This window comes from Mycteria americana, chromosome 1 (assembly GCF_035582795.1).
Source record: "Mycteria americana isolate JAX WOST 10 ecotype Jacksonville Zoo and Gardens chromosome 1, USCA_MyAme_1.0, whole genome shotgun sequence".
NCBI classification, from domain to species: domain Eukaryota; kingdom Metazoa; phylum Chordata; class Aves; order Ciconiiformes; family Ciconiidae; genus Mycteria; species Mycteria americana.
The window spans coordinates 204,036,752-204,049,675 of NC_134365.1; the positions used below are offsets into that span (position 1 = coordinate 204,036,752).

The 12,924-nt window shown below is 39.2% G+C and overlaps 1 protein-coding gene across 1 annotated transcript in view; it reads right to left on the bottom strand.

Moving 5' to 3' along the window:
* Positions 1-12,924, bottom strand: part of DDX10 (DEAD-box helicase 10) — a 195,612-nt gene that overhangs the window by 8,031 nt on the left and 174,657 nt on the right. Inside the window, exon 17 of the mRNA XM_075490972.1 lies at positions 4,346-4,479. Coding sequence (XP_075347087.1) covers positions 4,346-4,479 — 134 coding nt within the window. The remainder of the gene's footprint in view (positions 1-4,345; positions 4,480-12,924) is intronic.

A 12,924-nucleotide genomic window follows, 5' to 3' on the forward strand; every position in this document is an offset into this window, starting at 1 on the left:
TCAGTCAGATTGTGTAAAGATGGAAAAATGAACAAGAACCTTTAAAAATCCCCTTGGAGGAAGTTAAGGACCTTTCCTATTATTAAAAAGTCAACCAAAAGTCAGGGCAAACAACTGAGACCAATACTGTGTCCTGAAGTTGACAGAAGCTGGTTATGAAGCTTCAAGTGATGGCAGTTCTTAAGACATGTTTGTTACCCCAAGAAATGTCTTGCTCCTAGCCAGGGAAAGCTTAAACCCCCAAACTGATACCCAAAAAGTGACCCACGTGACTTTCAGTTATCCACATGGGGTTAAACCACGACACTTGGGATAACTGAAATACCGTAGACATCAAAGTTCCAAGAAAATATTCCCAAGTAAACCAAGTAAGGACAAGTCCAATAAAATGGAAAACCAAAAAGGATTAAACTGTGTCTATGTGGTATTAAATTTACTTGTGTAAACCCAGCATACTGAAAACAAGAAAAATATTGTAAAAAATCAGTTACCACATGCGATTAGTTGTAGTTTCGAAAGGAATGCTCTCTGTCTAGTCGATGGAGCACTCAATGGGCCCTCTAGGTGCCTGAATTTTATTCCCAGACCTGTGTCACTGCCATGATCTTAGGACAAGTTACTACATGACTGAACATTCCTGCCTACAAAAATCATACTGATCTCCTTTGTAAAGTGTTTTGAGATTTGCTGAGAAAAATACTTTGTCAGAAATTATTACTAAATTCCTGTTTTCCTTTTTTGTATGCTCTTTCTTTTCCAACCTACTTCATAGGAAGGGGAAACGACCAGGGCCCTAGACCTTCTTTGAGTCTTAGCTCTCCTTGAGAGCAGACACTCTGACTCCAGGGGGCCAGATCAGCCACAGATTCAAAAAAAATCTGCACTGATTACCACTGCCAAAAATCTGTCCACCTCTGTCAACTTTTATTCTTAAAGCTTAGCTAATCTTGAGTCTAGCTGACATCTTTGGGGAAAGGATCAATACAAAAAGTGATGTATGAATATATAAAAGAAGACAGAAGTGATGTCCCCTAGATAAATGGTTACTTAATGATACTGAAAGTAGAATCATAGAATGCTTTGGGTTGGAAGGGACCTTTACAGGTCATCTAGTCCAACATCCCTGCAATGAGCAGGGACATCTTCAACTAGATCAGGTTGCTCAGAGCCCCATCCAATCTGACCTTGAACGTTTCCAGGGATGGGGCCTCCACTACCTCTCTGGGCAACCTGTTTCAGTGCCTCATCACCCTCATTGTAAAAAATTTCTGTCTTAAATCCAGTCTAAACCTGCCCTCCCTTAGTTTAAAACCATTACTCCTTGTCCTGTCACAACAGGCCTTGCTAAAAAGTCTGTCCCCGTCTTTCCTATAGGCGCCCTTTAAGTACTGGAAGGCTGCTATAAGGTCTCCCCGCAGCCTTCTCTTCTCCAGGCTGAACAACCCCAACTCTCTCAGCCTGTCCTCGTAGGAGAGGTGCTCCAGCCCTCAGATCATTTTTGTGGCCCTCCTCCAAACCCACTCCAACAGCTCCATGTCCTTCTTGTGCTGAGGACTCCAGAGCTGGACGCAGTACTCCAGGTGGGGTCTCACCAGAGCAGAGCAGAGGAGCAGAATCTCCTCCCTCGACCTGCTGGCCACGCTTCTTTTGATGCAGCTCACGATACGGTTGGCTTTCTGGGCTGCGAGAGCACATTACCGGCTCATGTCCAGCTTTTCATCCATCAGTACCCCCAAGTCCTTTTCCACAGGGCTACTCTTGATCACATCATCCCCCAGCCTGTATTGAAACTGAGGACTGCGCCGACCCAGGTGTAAGACCCTGCACTTAGCCTTGTTGAACCTCATGAGGTTCACACAGGCTCACTTCTCCAGCTTGTCCAGGTCCCTCTGGATGACATCCTGTCCTGCTGGCGTGTCAACTGCACCACTCAGCTTGGTGTCAAGTAAACATGACAAAATTCCCAATTTTAAACTGACTGACCCCATAACTTCCTCAAAATACTTATTAAGTAGTTATGCTACAAAACATTGTATTGTCAAGATAGCTAAGCCCACCTAACGCTACAAGCTGAAATAATGGAAAATCTTGTTTAAGAAATGCGGCACTAAACCGCTACCTTTTTCCTGGAGGAAGTATGCAAAATTTAGCAGTAATTAAGAAACGCCTGAGGTAATTAAATATTTAATAGGTAGTGTTGTGACACTAGGTTTCCTATACTCGCTTGCTGGTACCTCCTTCCCACCAGCTCAGTTGTCCATCAGCTTAATGGATTCCAGGAATCTGTCCTCCAGCAGCAACATACATACACACCAATACACAAGACAAGTGTTGCTCAGTCTCTAACCACTTACCAAAGCTTTACTTCAGACTTTCTCAATAAACTCCTGGCTTTACTCCTTCCAAGAAACAAACTACCAATAACTATCAAGATTCCCTCTCTACTTTGTTACCTCCAGCAAAGCATTACTACAGAAGTCAGCTCAGAATTTGCTCTCAAAGGCAAAATGACAGAACTGCCACTGCTATGGTCCCAGATGGAGAAGCATTAGTATCCTGAAATACTTCTCTTGGCACCTCCGTTAATGTCCTACGTAAATGCAGAATTGCTAAATACACTTTTCTTCTGGTCCTTCTCTCATAGTTAATATTAGACCAAACAGAGATGGCCCCTTTCAACAAAATGGTGTTTTACAGGATCCTCTAGCTCAAATCTCTGCCTTATAGCCAGGTTTTACTCATCAGAATCTCATATATTAAAAAGACAATATTAACTATATTACTGATGTTACCTGGAGGAAGCTGAGAATAAAGTTTCATCATATTAACTTGGTTCCACTACAAGCAATATATGAATACCACTAGAGGATCCATTTATCAAATATGGACAGACACATTTCAACTCCAGTAATGTGAAAAGCAACCTACAAATCCTCTTATATAGCCCTCCCCAATAAATACCGAATCTTAAACTTTATTAAAAGAGAACTTCTTTAACAAATTATGCCGCCTCCCCCACCAAAAGCTGATGGGCAGAGTCAAGCAGTCATAAATACAGAAGGAACTGGAAGAATCTTGTTTAAGAATGATGGGTCTCATTTTCTGCTTGTTTTTAGGAAGCTGTATTGACATTTTACACAGCTTTTTCATTCATTTTACATGGAATGGAGATACTGAATCAGCTTAGGGAAGTGAAAAACCAGAAGGAACTATAATTGACTTATAGTTACCCTCTTTCTCCCCCTTGCACAGAGAAGGAACAATTTACTGCTGCTCACAAAAAGCAATGCATTTCTGCCATCCTTGTCAGTTCTATTGACCAACACACTGGTGAACAGGCTGCAAGGGACATGGTGACCAGCCTGTTAACTTAGGGCTATCCAGTCTTTAAATCCATCTCCCAACACTCAGTCCTACAATACTGCCCCCACAATGTGCAGTGATACGGGGCTAGGGACAATCTAGTCACTAGGATTTAGCTGATTCAGACATGAAAAGCAAGAGATTTATGAACCTAGACATCTAGAAGAGAGAAAAATAAAGATCTATACTCTCATTTAAGTGTCAAGATCACGTTTCTGAATCTGTTACACAATAGGCTGTTTGTCAGAAACACACAGACGGACTTCTTGGTGCAGTGAAGCCAACAACAAAAACCTCACAGGACTTCATGCAGTATCCCTCAGTCTTCCTGCGGCATGTGCTGAAGAAATGCAGTATGCTGCCATCAACTACAGATCCTCATCCCCACCCTGTGCTTTTCTGTCAAACTACAAGAAACAAAATCTTCTGGTTTAAATAATTAAAACCACTGTTTTATATTAAGAACAAAAGTTTAACATTGCTAATTTTATTATATATTTACTTCTAACTCAGATTCCACTTCATTTGTAGTTTTGAAGAGTCTGAGCAACACTGAATCATACAACTTATCAAGTTTCACCATGCACAAATTTATTTAATATAGTACAGGTACAGAGGGCTCATCCAAATCCTCAAATGACTTCAACGTTTTTCCTTTCAAACAGAACCTATAATGTGACAGCAGAGAAATGTATTTCTGAAACGCATGAAACCTCCAAGGAATTAGTCAAGATTTTTGCATGTGGAACAGTCTCACCAAGATCCCTTCAACTCTGACTCAAAAATCTTTCTCATACAGCTTCACAAAAGAAAATAATAGAGTTCAGCACAGATTTCTGTTCAGCACACACGTCACAAACAAACTTAAATACGAAGTCCTGGGAGCGAGAGGATGACTGTAAAATGAGTTCCTAACATCTAAACAGAACAGTTTCTAAAAAACATGAACATTTCAAAATTAATGTGGAAGATGTGTACATACCTATAGCTGTCTTCGCTTTCTGAATCCTGCTCTTCATCAGAATCTTTGTATTTATCAGGATCTGGAAGAGTACTTGGATCAAACTCTTCTTCACTTCCACTGTGAGCAAGAAAGGCCACTGTTTCCTCTTCAACCTGCCAGGTGACAAATTGAGAGTTACAAGACAAGCAAACAAGTCCATGTTACTTGCTACAACCCCATTAATAGGGATGCTGTAACAAAAACCATCACCCTCAACTGCAGTCAAAGGCCACTGCTATTATAGCCAGGAAAACGGAATCGTTTCTGTCATCATCAGTGCTCTCCTCCAAGAGAGTTAAAGGTTTGTTAAAGGTTGAATAAATATTATTCAAAAAGGAAGCACAAGGATTTACGTTCAAATTCTACCTTCCCAATATTGTCATCTTAAAGCTACCAAATCTAAGAGAGATTTGGGCAGCAAGTAGTCAACAGTCATCTGAGAGCAAGCGTTTAAGTAATATGAAGCTTTACTGTCTCTCAGAAACACACTGGCAAAGACATACAAACTTGTGGACACATTGATCACTGCTGTAAAGTGTATTTCATGAAATACTCTGATTTAAAACTCATCCGTGTGTCCTTGCAGTTATAAACCAAAATGCTGCTTAAGCTGAATTAACTGCTCTAAGGGAGTTTCATCCACCCACCACAAGTGATGCATGTTCTTCGGGCTCCCTCCCAGACCCTCTCATCTCTCCTCTCTGGGGGTCAGCTTCCCTCCGTCCCCGCAGCGCATCTCGGGACGGGCTGCTGGCATTGGCAAGTTTCCCCAGGGTGCGGGAATGCCTCACTAATTCCTTAACAAAGAGGGCACAGAAGATGCTGCTCCATGAAAGTCTTGGATAATATAACAAAGCTGACTGCTTTTGCAGATACCGGTTCTGCTCCATGCAGTTCTGAACTGATGACACCACTTTTGTAAACTTTTGCTAACAGGCATGAAGAAAGCAGACGGATTGGAGGGCATATGCAATTGTATATGCACACAAAAATGCAAACAAAAAGCTTACAGGCATTTCTAAGCAACGCGAACCCTAGATCCATGCATATTTATGCTGAAAAGCAAAACCAAATGCAAAGAAACTATAATTAAAGACATCACTATCTTTTGTTTATATATCTAATCAACATGCACACAGCTGAGTTTCCAAAACAGTACTCATTTAAATGATCCTTCATTCTACGAATAACTTCACGTCACTAAATATTTAAAGTTAATTTTTGTTCTGAGTTTTCACCATTTCCATCTATCTCCGGGTTTTAAAAGAACACTGTCCTTATGCGCACACACCTCACCACAATAAAAATAAATAAATAATAATAATTAAAAAAAACCCCAAAACCAAAAACCATACCAAAGGTCCCTTTTATATCTGCATATAGAGGGAGTGAAAGGAAATGAGCTGGTGAAGGGTAAGATTAGTCACCACTGCAAGAGTCCCTTATTGCTTGTCCAGTGACACTTCCGCAGTGCACTGAAAGCAAGCAGAAGAAAGGGCTAAAAGCCAGATTTGCAATCAGAAGGCAGAAGAAAAACATATTAAACATACATTTTGTTCTTGACTAGTTTGAAAGACTAGTAAAGGTAATTGTATAGCTAGGCGAACAAAATCACTAAAAGCATTGCCAGATTCAGCAGCACTGTAAACTGCCTAAGGTAACATAACCACTGACTGAAAAGCATGTTGGTTACCGGGACCTTCAGGTGCTACTTCACAACAAAGTTGGGGGGTTTTTTTGTTTTTTTTTTTTTTTTTTTTAAGTATTTTTTTGCTTACAAAAAATATCTGCTAGCTCATCTTTTAGTACAATATTACAGAGCACTACTAACTCAACAACAAACTATTTTGAAGGTCACCTTTTTGTTAATGAATTTCCGTATTTGAAAAGCACTCCACATATAAATTATAGGTTATTTCAATTTCTTTTAAGCATTAAGTATTTGCTCTTTACTTTTCCCTCCCATTGCATCTATTCTGTCAATACAACTGGTGCATAGCAATTATATTTTTTTTAAAAAGTAAAAAAAAAAAAAGAGTACAAAGCTGTTGTATGGAACAAAGTACGTGTAACACTATGCAACAGAGTTCTGTAACACTAACATTTATTGGCAGTCATCTTTTAAGACCTGGGCTGTTCATTCATATTCTCAGTTATCTCAGTAAAATGTTGAGATTGCATTGTTTCCTAAGTTTTCTCATTTATATATGCACACATAAGACAATTACACATACAGAGACCAAACCTTTGCTTTTGTTACACATTCATATTCATTTTTTCCAGCAGAAAATCTGCAGAGATGTGTTCAAGGTAATGCTTACTATAACAAAAGAAATAATTGGCAAAGATGCCTCTCTAATTCATCACGAATCATGAGGTCATATTTCTTATCAGTATCACCTGTTACACATTCATTAAAATATTCGTAAGGCCCTGGAATTGTTAAGAACTTGAACATGAACATTTATCACCCATAGCTGAACAACAGAAACGCATTACTTTTCCCCTCTTGCTTCAAATTTCTATCAGCCAGTCAGGAAGAAGAAATCTTGTGACTTAACTCCACATTACTCACCACAAGAGCTGGAGAAAAAAAAAGTCAAACCATAGCTCAAGATAACACTTGTAAAAATTCTTCAGATACAAATAGGATGCAATTTACAGACTCGGGATTAGATCCTTCCTAAAGCAATCGCTATCAAAGAAGAGATTAACTGAAGAACAGATTTTGACCACCTGCAGTTTATGTCTAAGGTTAGTGACAATGTGCTTTGGAGCATGTATTTATTACAAAGTTCAGCTGTGGAAGTAAACCCATTCAGACATCAAATCAGGCCGGTCAGGAGAACAGCATTCAGTGGCACTCACCTTGCTATTTTCATTCTGCTCAGGGGTTACAAGTTCTCTCTTTTTTTATACCAGACAGGTTGGCCCATGTATTTTGCAATCTAGTTCCACAGAAACTTTGCATGAAGACTTTCAGTTTGAACATGGCATTGAGACGAAAACATTTCTGCATTCACATAGTCTCCTTCTGAGGCATATGGAGATTCTTCTTATGCAAACTCAACATTTTAGAAAAATTCAGCAAAATGTCTGTGCTGGAGGTTTTGGAAACCTTGTTGCCTTCAACCCTCCACACTGTACCAAGTCAACAATGATTATCCTCTACCTTAGTGTAGTCATTTTGGAAACACACACCAGATGAGGCAAACAGGGCAGGTTCCTCTAGAGCTTTTGTCCTGCTCCCTGACAGAATACCTCCAATACAACTTCTAGTTCTCTTTGTTACAAGACGTAATGACAACTTCCTCTCTTTGTAAAGAAGGCTGAATGGCTGGTGGAGCTCAGGTAGATGTGTTAGGTAGGCTACGAGAAGCTTAAAATGAATTAATTTTTGTACCTTTTTAAGAAAACAGACACTCAAGGGACTGAAATGTTCAAAAGAGCAGAATGATGTCTCATTTCTACCAGGCATTAGGCATTCAGGTGAAAATTATTTATTACCATGAGATAAAAAGGGAGAATTGAAAAAACACACCATGAAAACCTGCACATACACAAAAAAAAAGTTGTATTTTCCAAGATTTAATTTATAGAATACATATTTATTATGGTACTTAATGTATATCTGGTTTAATAGGTATTTATTTTTTTATCCAATTAAATTGTCTGGAGTTGCAATTTTTATGTTTAACTCTAAGCAATTTATCAGTTCCTAGCAACCAGGTTGAAGGGGGAGAAAGAATTGTTTTGGCACTATCAACTCTGCCCGTAGGACTTTATAAAGCACAGTGGGGGAATATTTCTGATCACCTAAAACCAAAACCTTTAAGGTTTGTTTAGAAGTTGATCAGACTTGATTTGAGCCCATCAACAGTCATACTTATACAATATTCAGTTTCTTTTGAGCTATGCCACCCTTTAGCTTTTGCTAATAATATGGCCTCTCCCAGTAAGCAGTGTTTGTGATTTTAATGCTAAGAAAAGGTAAGCTTTGAAAACTGCTAGGAGGTTACCCTACAACTTTTAAAAAATTAGCATATCACGGCTCATATAAAAGGATATTTAAAAATATAATCCCTTTCATGATCTGACAGCATTCCAAATTTTATTAATTTTCTTCTTTTTGACAATTATTTCTCAGGTAAAAATGGGAGTTGTTTCTGCATCATGTTTATGATGGAACACATTCACAAACAGAGAGGTTTTGTAGCATTTCCTTTACAACATCTTAGTCTGGATTCACCCGATTGCCTCGTGAGTTTTTTATTTTCATAGCCTGTACCCCCAACTCACAACACTGTGTCCCCAGCTGATGCATGGTTTCTCTGATATTTCATCATCTACATTGCCCCAGAGGAATACAGCTATTCTGGCAGTTCACAAATAGAAACATAGCCTTTGATGTAGCTGGGATGTTTGATCCAACAGTTGCTTTGAAGATCAACACCAAAGCCTTAGACGATACTGAAAACTGACTGGGAGCCAGTGGAGTGAACCAAGTGCTGATCTGACATCCAAAGAGCTACCTAAACCATGCCGAAATTGGACAACTACACTCCCTACCATCTAACGCTCATCAATAGCCTTCAAATCCAAACATGGAAAGCATCATTTCCACTGAGGGAAGGATCCTGCAAGCTAAGAGGGGAAAGGCCACCTTTCAACCACATTTCTAAGATGTGTGCAGTGGTGTTCAAGGTTAACCTTCATGAACTGTGACCAAGTCATGCAAGCTTTCTTCCTGTTGCCATCTACCCTTTGTCATCTGCATCAACATTGAACATGAATTCTAATAGGTGACATACACATCCATTCCACAATTGGTTTTGCCACTCCTCCTAGGCTTGTTTCGTCTTATGGACAAGTAGGAAGCGATAAGCAAAAGGGTGGGAACAGCAGAGAACAGGTGGTTGTTGCAGGATTTTGTTCTCTTAGTCTGAAGCACACAGATGCATTCAAGGAACACCACAGAAAGGAGATGATGTGGACACGAACAGGGTCAACTAGTTCAGAAGGACTGGCCAAGTTCCAAGAGTCTGGCCAGAAAGCCTGGTAACCAAAAATTGGAGAAACCAAGGTTGCAGGTTACTCAGACAGACATAGCCTTTGCACTAAGATGATCTAATTGATCTTCAGGTCTGGGAGGAGCTAGCCATAGCTCCTGGTTTTCACACCACTTCATAGAATATCATTCTTGGCTTTCAGTAGAAGGGACAGATAACTCTTAGCTTCATCTTCAATGCGTTCACCCTTCCCAATCACTAGCAGTCACACAAGGTTCAATTTCATCTAGTTGTTCTTTATTTCTTTTTAAGCAATTTGACATCTTAAATAATACAATTAGCGTAGTTTAGCCAGCAGAATCTTGCTTTTACCAGTGGTCTCAAATAATGTACATGAAAATACTTAATTTTCTTTCTTGGCATTCCTAAATGCCCCACATTTTATGGTCAGTGAATGGGTAAGCCTGTGTTCCAAACTAGCACACGCTGATGCATATATACTGACATTCAAAGGTTTGCTGTGTAACTATAGCAAAGCAATTTGTGCTGGAAATGGCTCCTGCCACAAGCACAGTTCAGAACCATTGAAAACACAAAAATCATAGAAATTTCCACACATTCACTTCTGGCTTTTTTATATTAGTAAAGCTTCTGTTGTTTTCATAGTAGTAAGTATATGTTTTATCTGTAGACTTGATCTCTACAAAGTACTTATAGTCCATACCAGAATTAATAGTAACATAATAAATGCATATAGAGAAAGATAATATAATTTGGTAAATTTACAATTACAAACTCATCTACCTCAAAATGACATGCTGAGAACTTCTAAATCTACACAAAGACTTTTTTTTAAAGTGTATTTGCTCTTATCTGCATTTGAATTATAATGGGTACATCTCACAACTAGACCTTATGCTCATCATTTTTTTTATTTGCTCTTATAAGACACATGTGGAATACTTTTTGTAAAGACAAGATTTTTCAAGTTGTTACTAGCCACAATTATCAATGTGATTTTAGCAAAAGGGCAAACTAATGTAATTCTGGTGGGAAAGGTCAGGATAAAACAACTATACTGTTAACTTAAATATAATTCATGTTACAGACATGAAAATACACTTAAAAGATGGTTAACACCGGAAGCAATATACACACTGGAATATAATAAATTCTGACAAACAGAAGAGTTTAACCTACTGCATATATTCTTGATTTTAGAGATTGCTTGTACACAAATTTCACGGGAGTGCAAGCTAATAGTTCCAGTGTAATGTAATATGGGCATGAGCACACAGTTGTTTTATTTGCCATAAAAGATCAAACCTAGGATCTTTAGTACCATAAACAAAGTCTCCGGCATTTGAGTTAACAGAGTAGTAGCTTAATCTCTGGCAAAGTATAAGGTTCCTGTGCCTGCCATGCCAGCAGCTACACAGAGATGCTACCACGCACACTAAATCCCCCTCTGAAACAAAATTTATTTAAATCATTTAATAATGCAAAGGTTTCAAGCCAGAAAAGTCTAAACAATTTTTATTTTGAAATCTTTCTAATGCTAGGTTGTCAGGTATCATTTTGCTTGCAAGTGAGCAAGTAGCACAGGAAAAAAAATTGGGCTTTATTTGCTGTGCCTTACAAAAAAAATTAGTAAAAAGGTCTGGGAGAATTAAACATGCCAACAGACATGTCGAAAAGTCTAAGGCCCTCTCAAAAAACCCAGAAAAACACAATGCAGAACACTGTTTTTAAACTTACATTCTCCACACGTAATCCTTAGACTATCTCTTTCCACTCTCTTTCTCTCCACTTTTAGGTTCACAGCAGTCATGGCTGTCAGCTCAAATACAGAAAGTAATTCTCCAAAGTAGTCTCTGTGTTCAAACATTTCAACACATCAGTCTTCTCCAGGGAACCTCAGCATATGTCCACAGAGACAGTGCCTACACAAGAGAATTTTCTCTGTATCGCCTTCTGGCACTTTTGAACGAGCCTGAAGAAACTGCATCCTCTGCCGTGACGCAGTAGAGGTGTCCCACTGCCACCGCTACTCACAGCAGAGACTGGGAGCAAAGACCACTCTTTGTTTAGGGACGTGTATTTTTCAAGAATGAACAGATCAACAGCAGCACTGACATGAAATAATCAGAACGGAAACCTCGTAAGTCACGTAATTCTGTAAACTGGTTAGTTCTGCTCTTTTTCTTGAAACTACTGATTTGTATTCGGTACAGGAGAAACAGCAACATTGGCATTTAAGCGCTTGTCCTACGACAAGACTTTCATGTTTTCACTGTACTGCTTAAGTCACATACTCTAAACGCTTGTACAAAATACCTATGTAAAATAGCACATTTACACAGAGAAAAATATGAATCAAATTAACTCCTCACAGTGAGAGTTACTTTAACTGCTACCTGCCCTTCTACATACAGAAGTGAGGAAAAGAAACCCAGAAGTAGCGTTGCTGCTCACGGCACTGAGTCAACTTCTTGCTGTGAGAATTAGGCCTTGTCTGCCTTCATTCAGGATCTATTTATCAGCAGCAATAGATTCACATTTGTTCAAATATGCAAACAAGTAACCAGTAAATCAGAAAGCGCCTGACTGATGCTGCACACTTGCAGAGTCATTTATTTTTTTTGTTGTTGTTGTTGTCGAATCCACCTTCCCAAGCCATGAATCCCTTTTTACAAAATTTTGCAACAGACAACTCCTGGCCCAAAGTGCGTAAGGGTTAAGTACAAGACACGAGAGAACAGCCAAATACAGCCTGGTGAAGGACAAGGAAGCAAGCTGCCTGGGGAAGATTATGAGCAATGGGCATGACACAGCAGGAGACCTGCCCTCTCGTATTTCCACAGGCATTGCTGCAAAGGGGATCCTGGATGAAGAAACTGAAAAAGCTTCTGAGGTAGGCTGGCAGCCATCCACCAGCAGCTTTTGTTAAGCGAGAGGAAAAGCTGAGGCCAAAAAAAACCATCAAGGTGGTGTTTGAAAAATAAGCAAGCGGGCAACCACCAGTGAGAACTAAGCTCATGATAGCAATTGATAGATGAGAGGCCATGAAGGGTGCTGAAAGTTAAGGGCCTGTGGAGACACATGAAGAGAAGTTAACAGCAGCAGCAGCATGTTGAATAGGTACTAATGGAGCAAAATGGTGTTCTTAAAAGAAGGCAGAGAAGACACTGCAGAAGTCAGGACAGAAAATCATAATATCCCTTTATAACAATTTTATGTTATATGTGAACGAATAGGGAAGGTATGTCTTAGAAATGCGAAGTAGGAAGAACAAGAAAGATTTATATGAGGCAAGATCTTTTAGACCAACTAATTAAAAGAAACACAATTTTTCAGGTCTAAAATAACATAAAGCAACTTCAAAGCAAAAAAAAACCCCAAACAAATTAATAATAATTGCTGAGAGTTAGTGTTACTCAGGGAACTGAAATAAAATGTAACATCATGTGTGCAATAGGGCTGGGGTATGTTAGTACAGGGAGAAGCTACAGAAGGGTTCTTTTCAGGAAAAAGAGAGCACGTAATTTG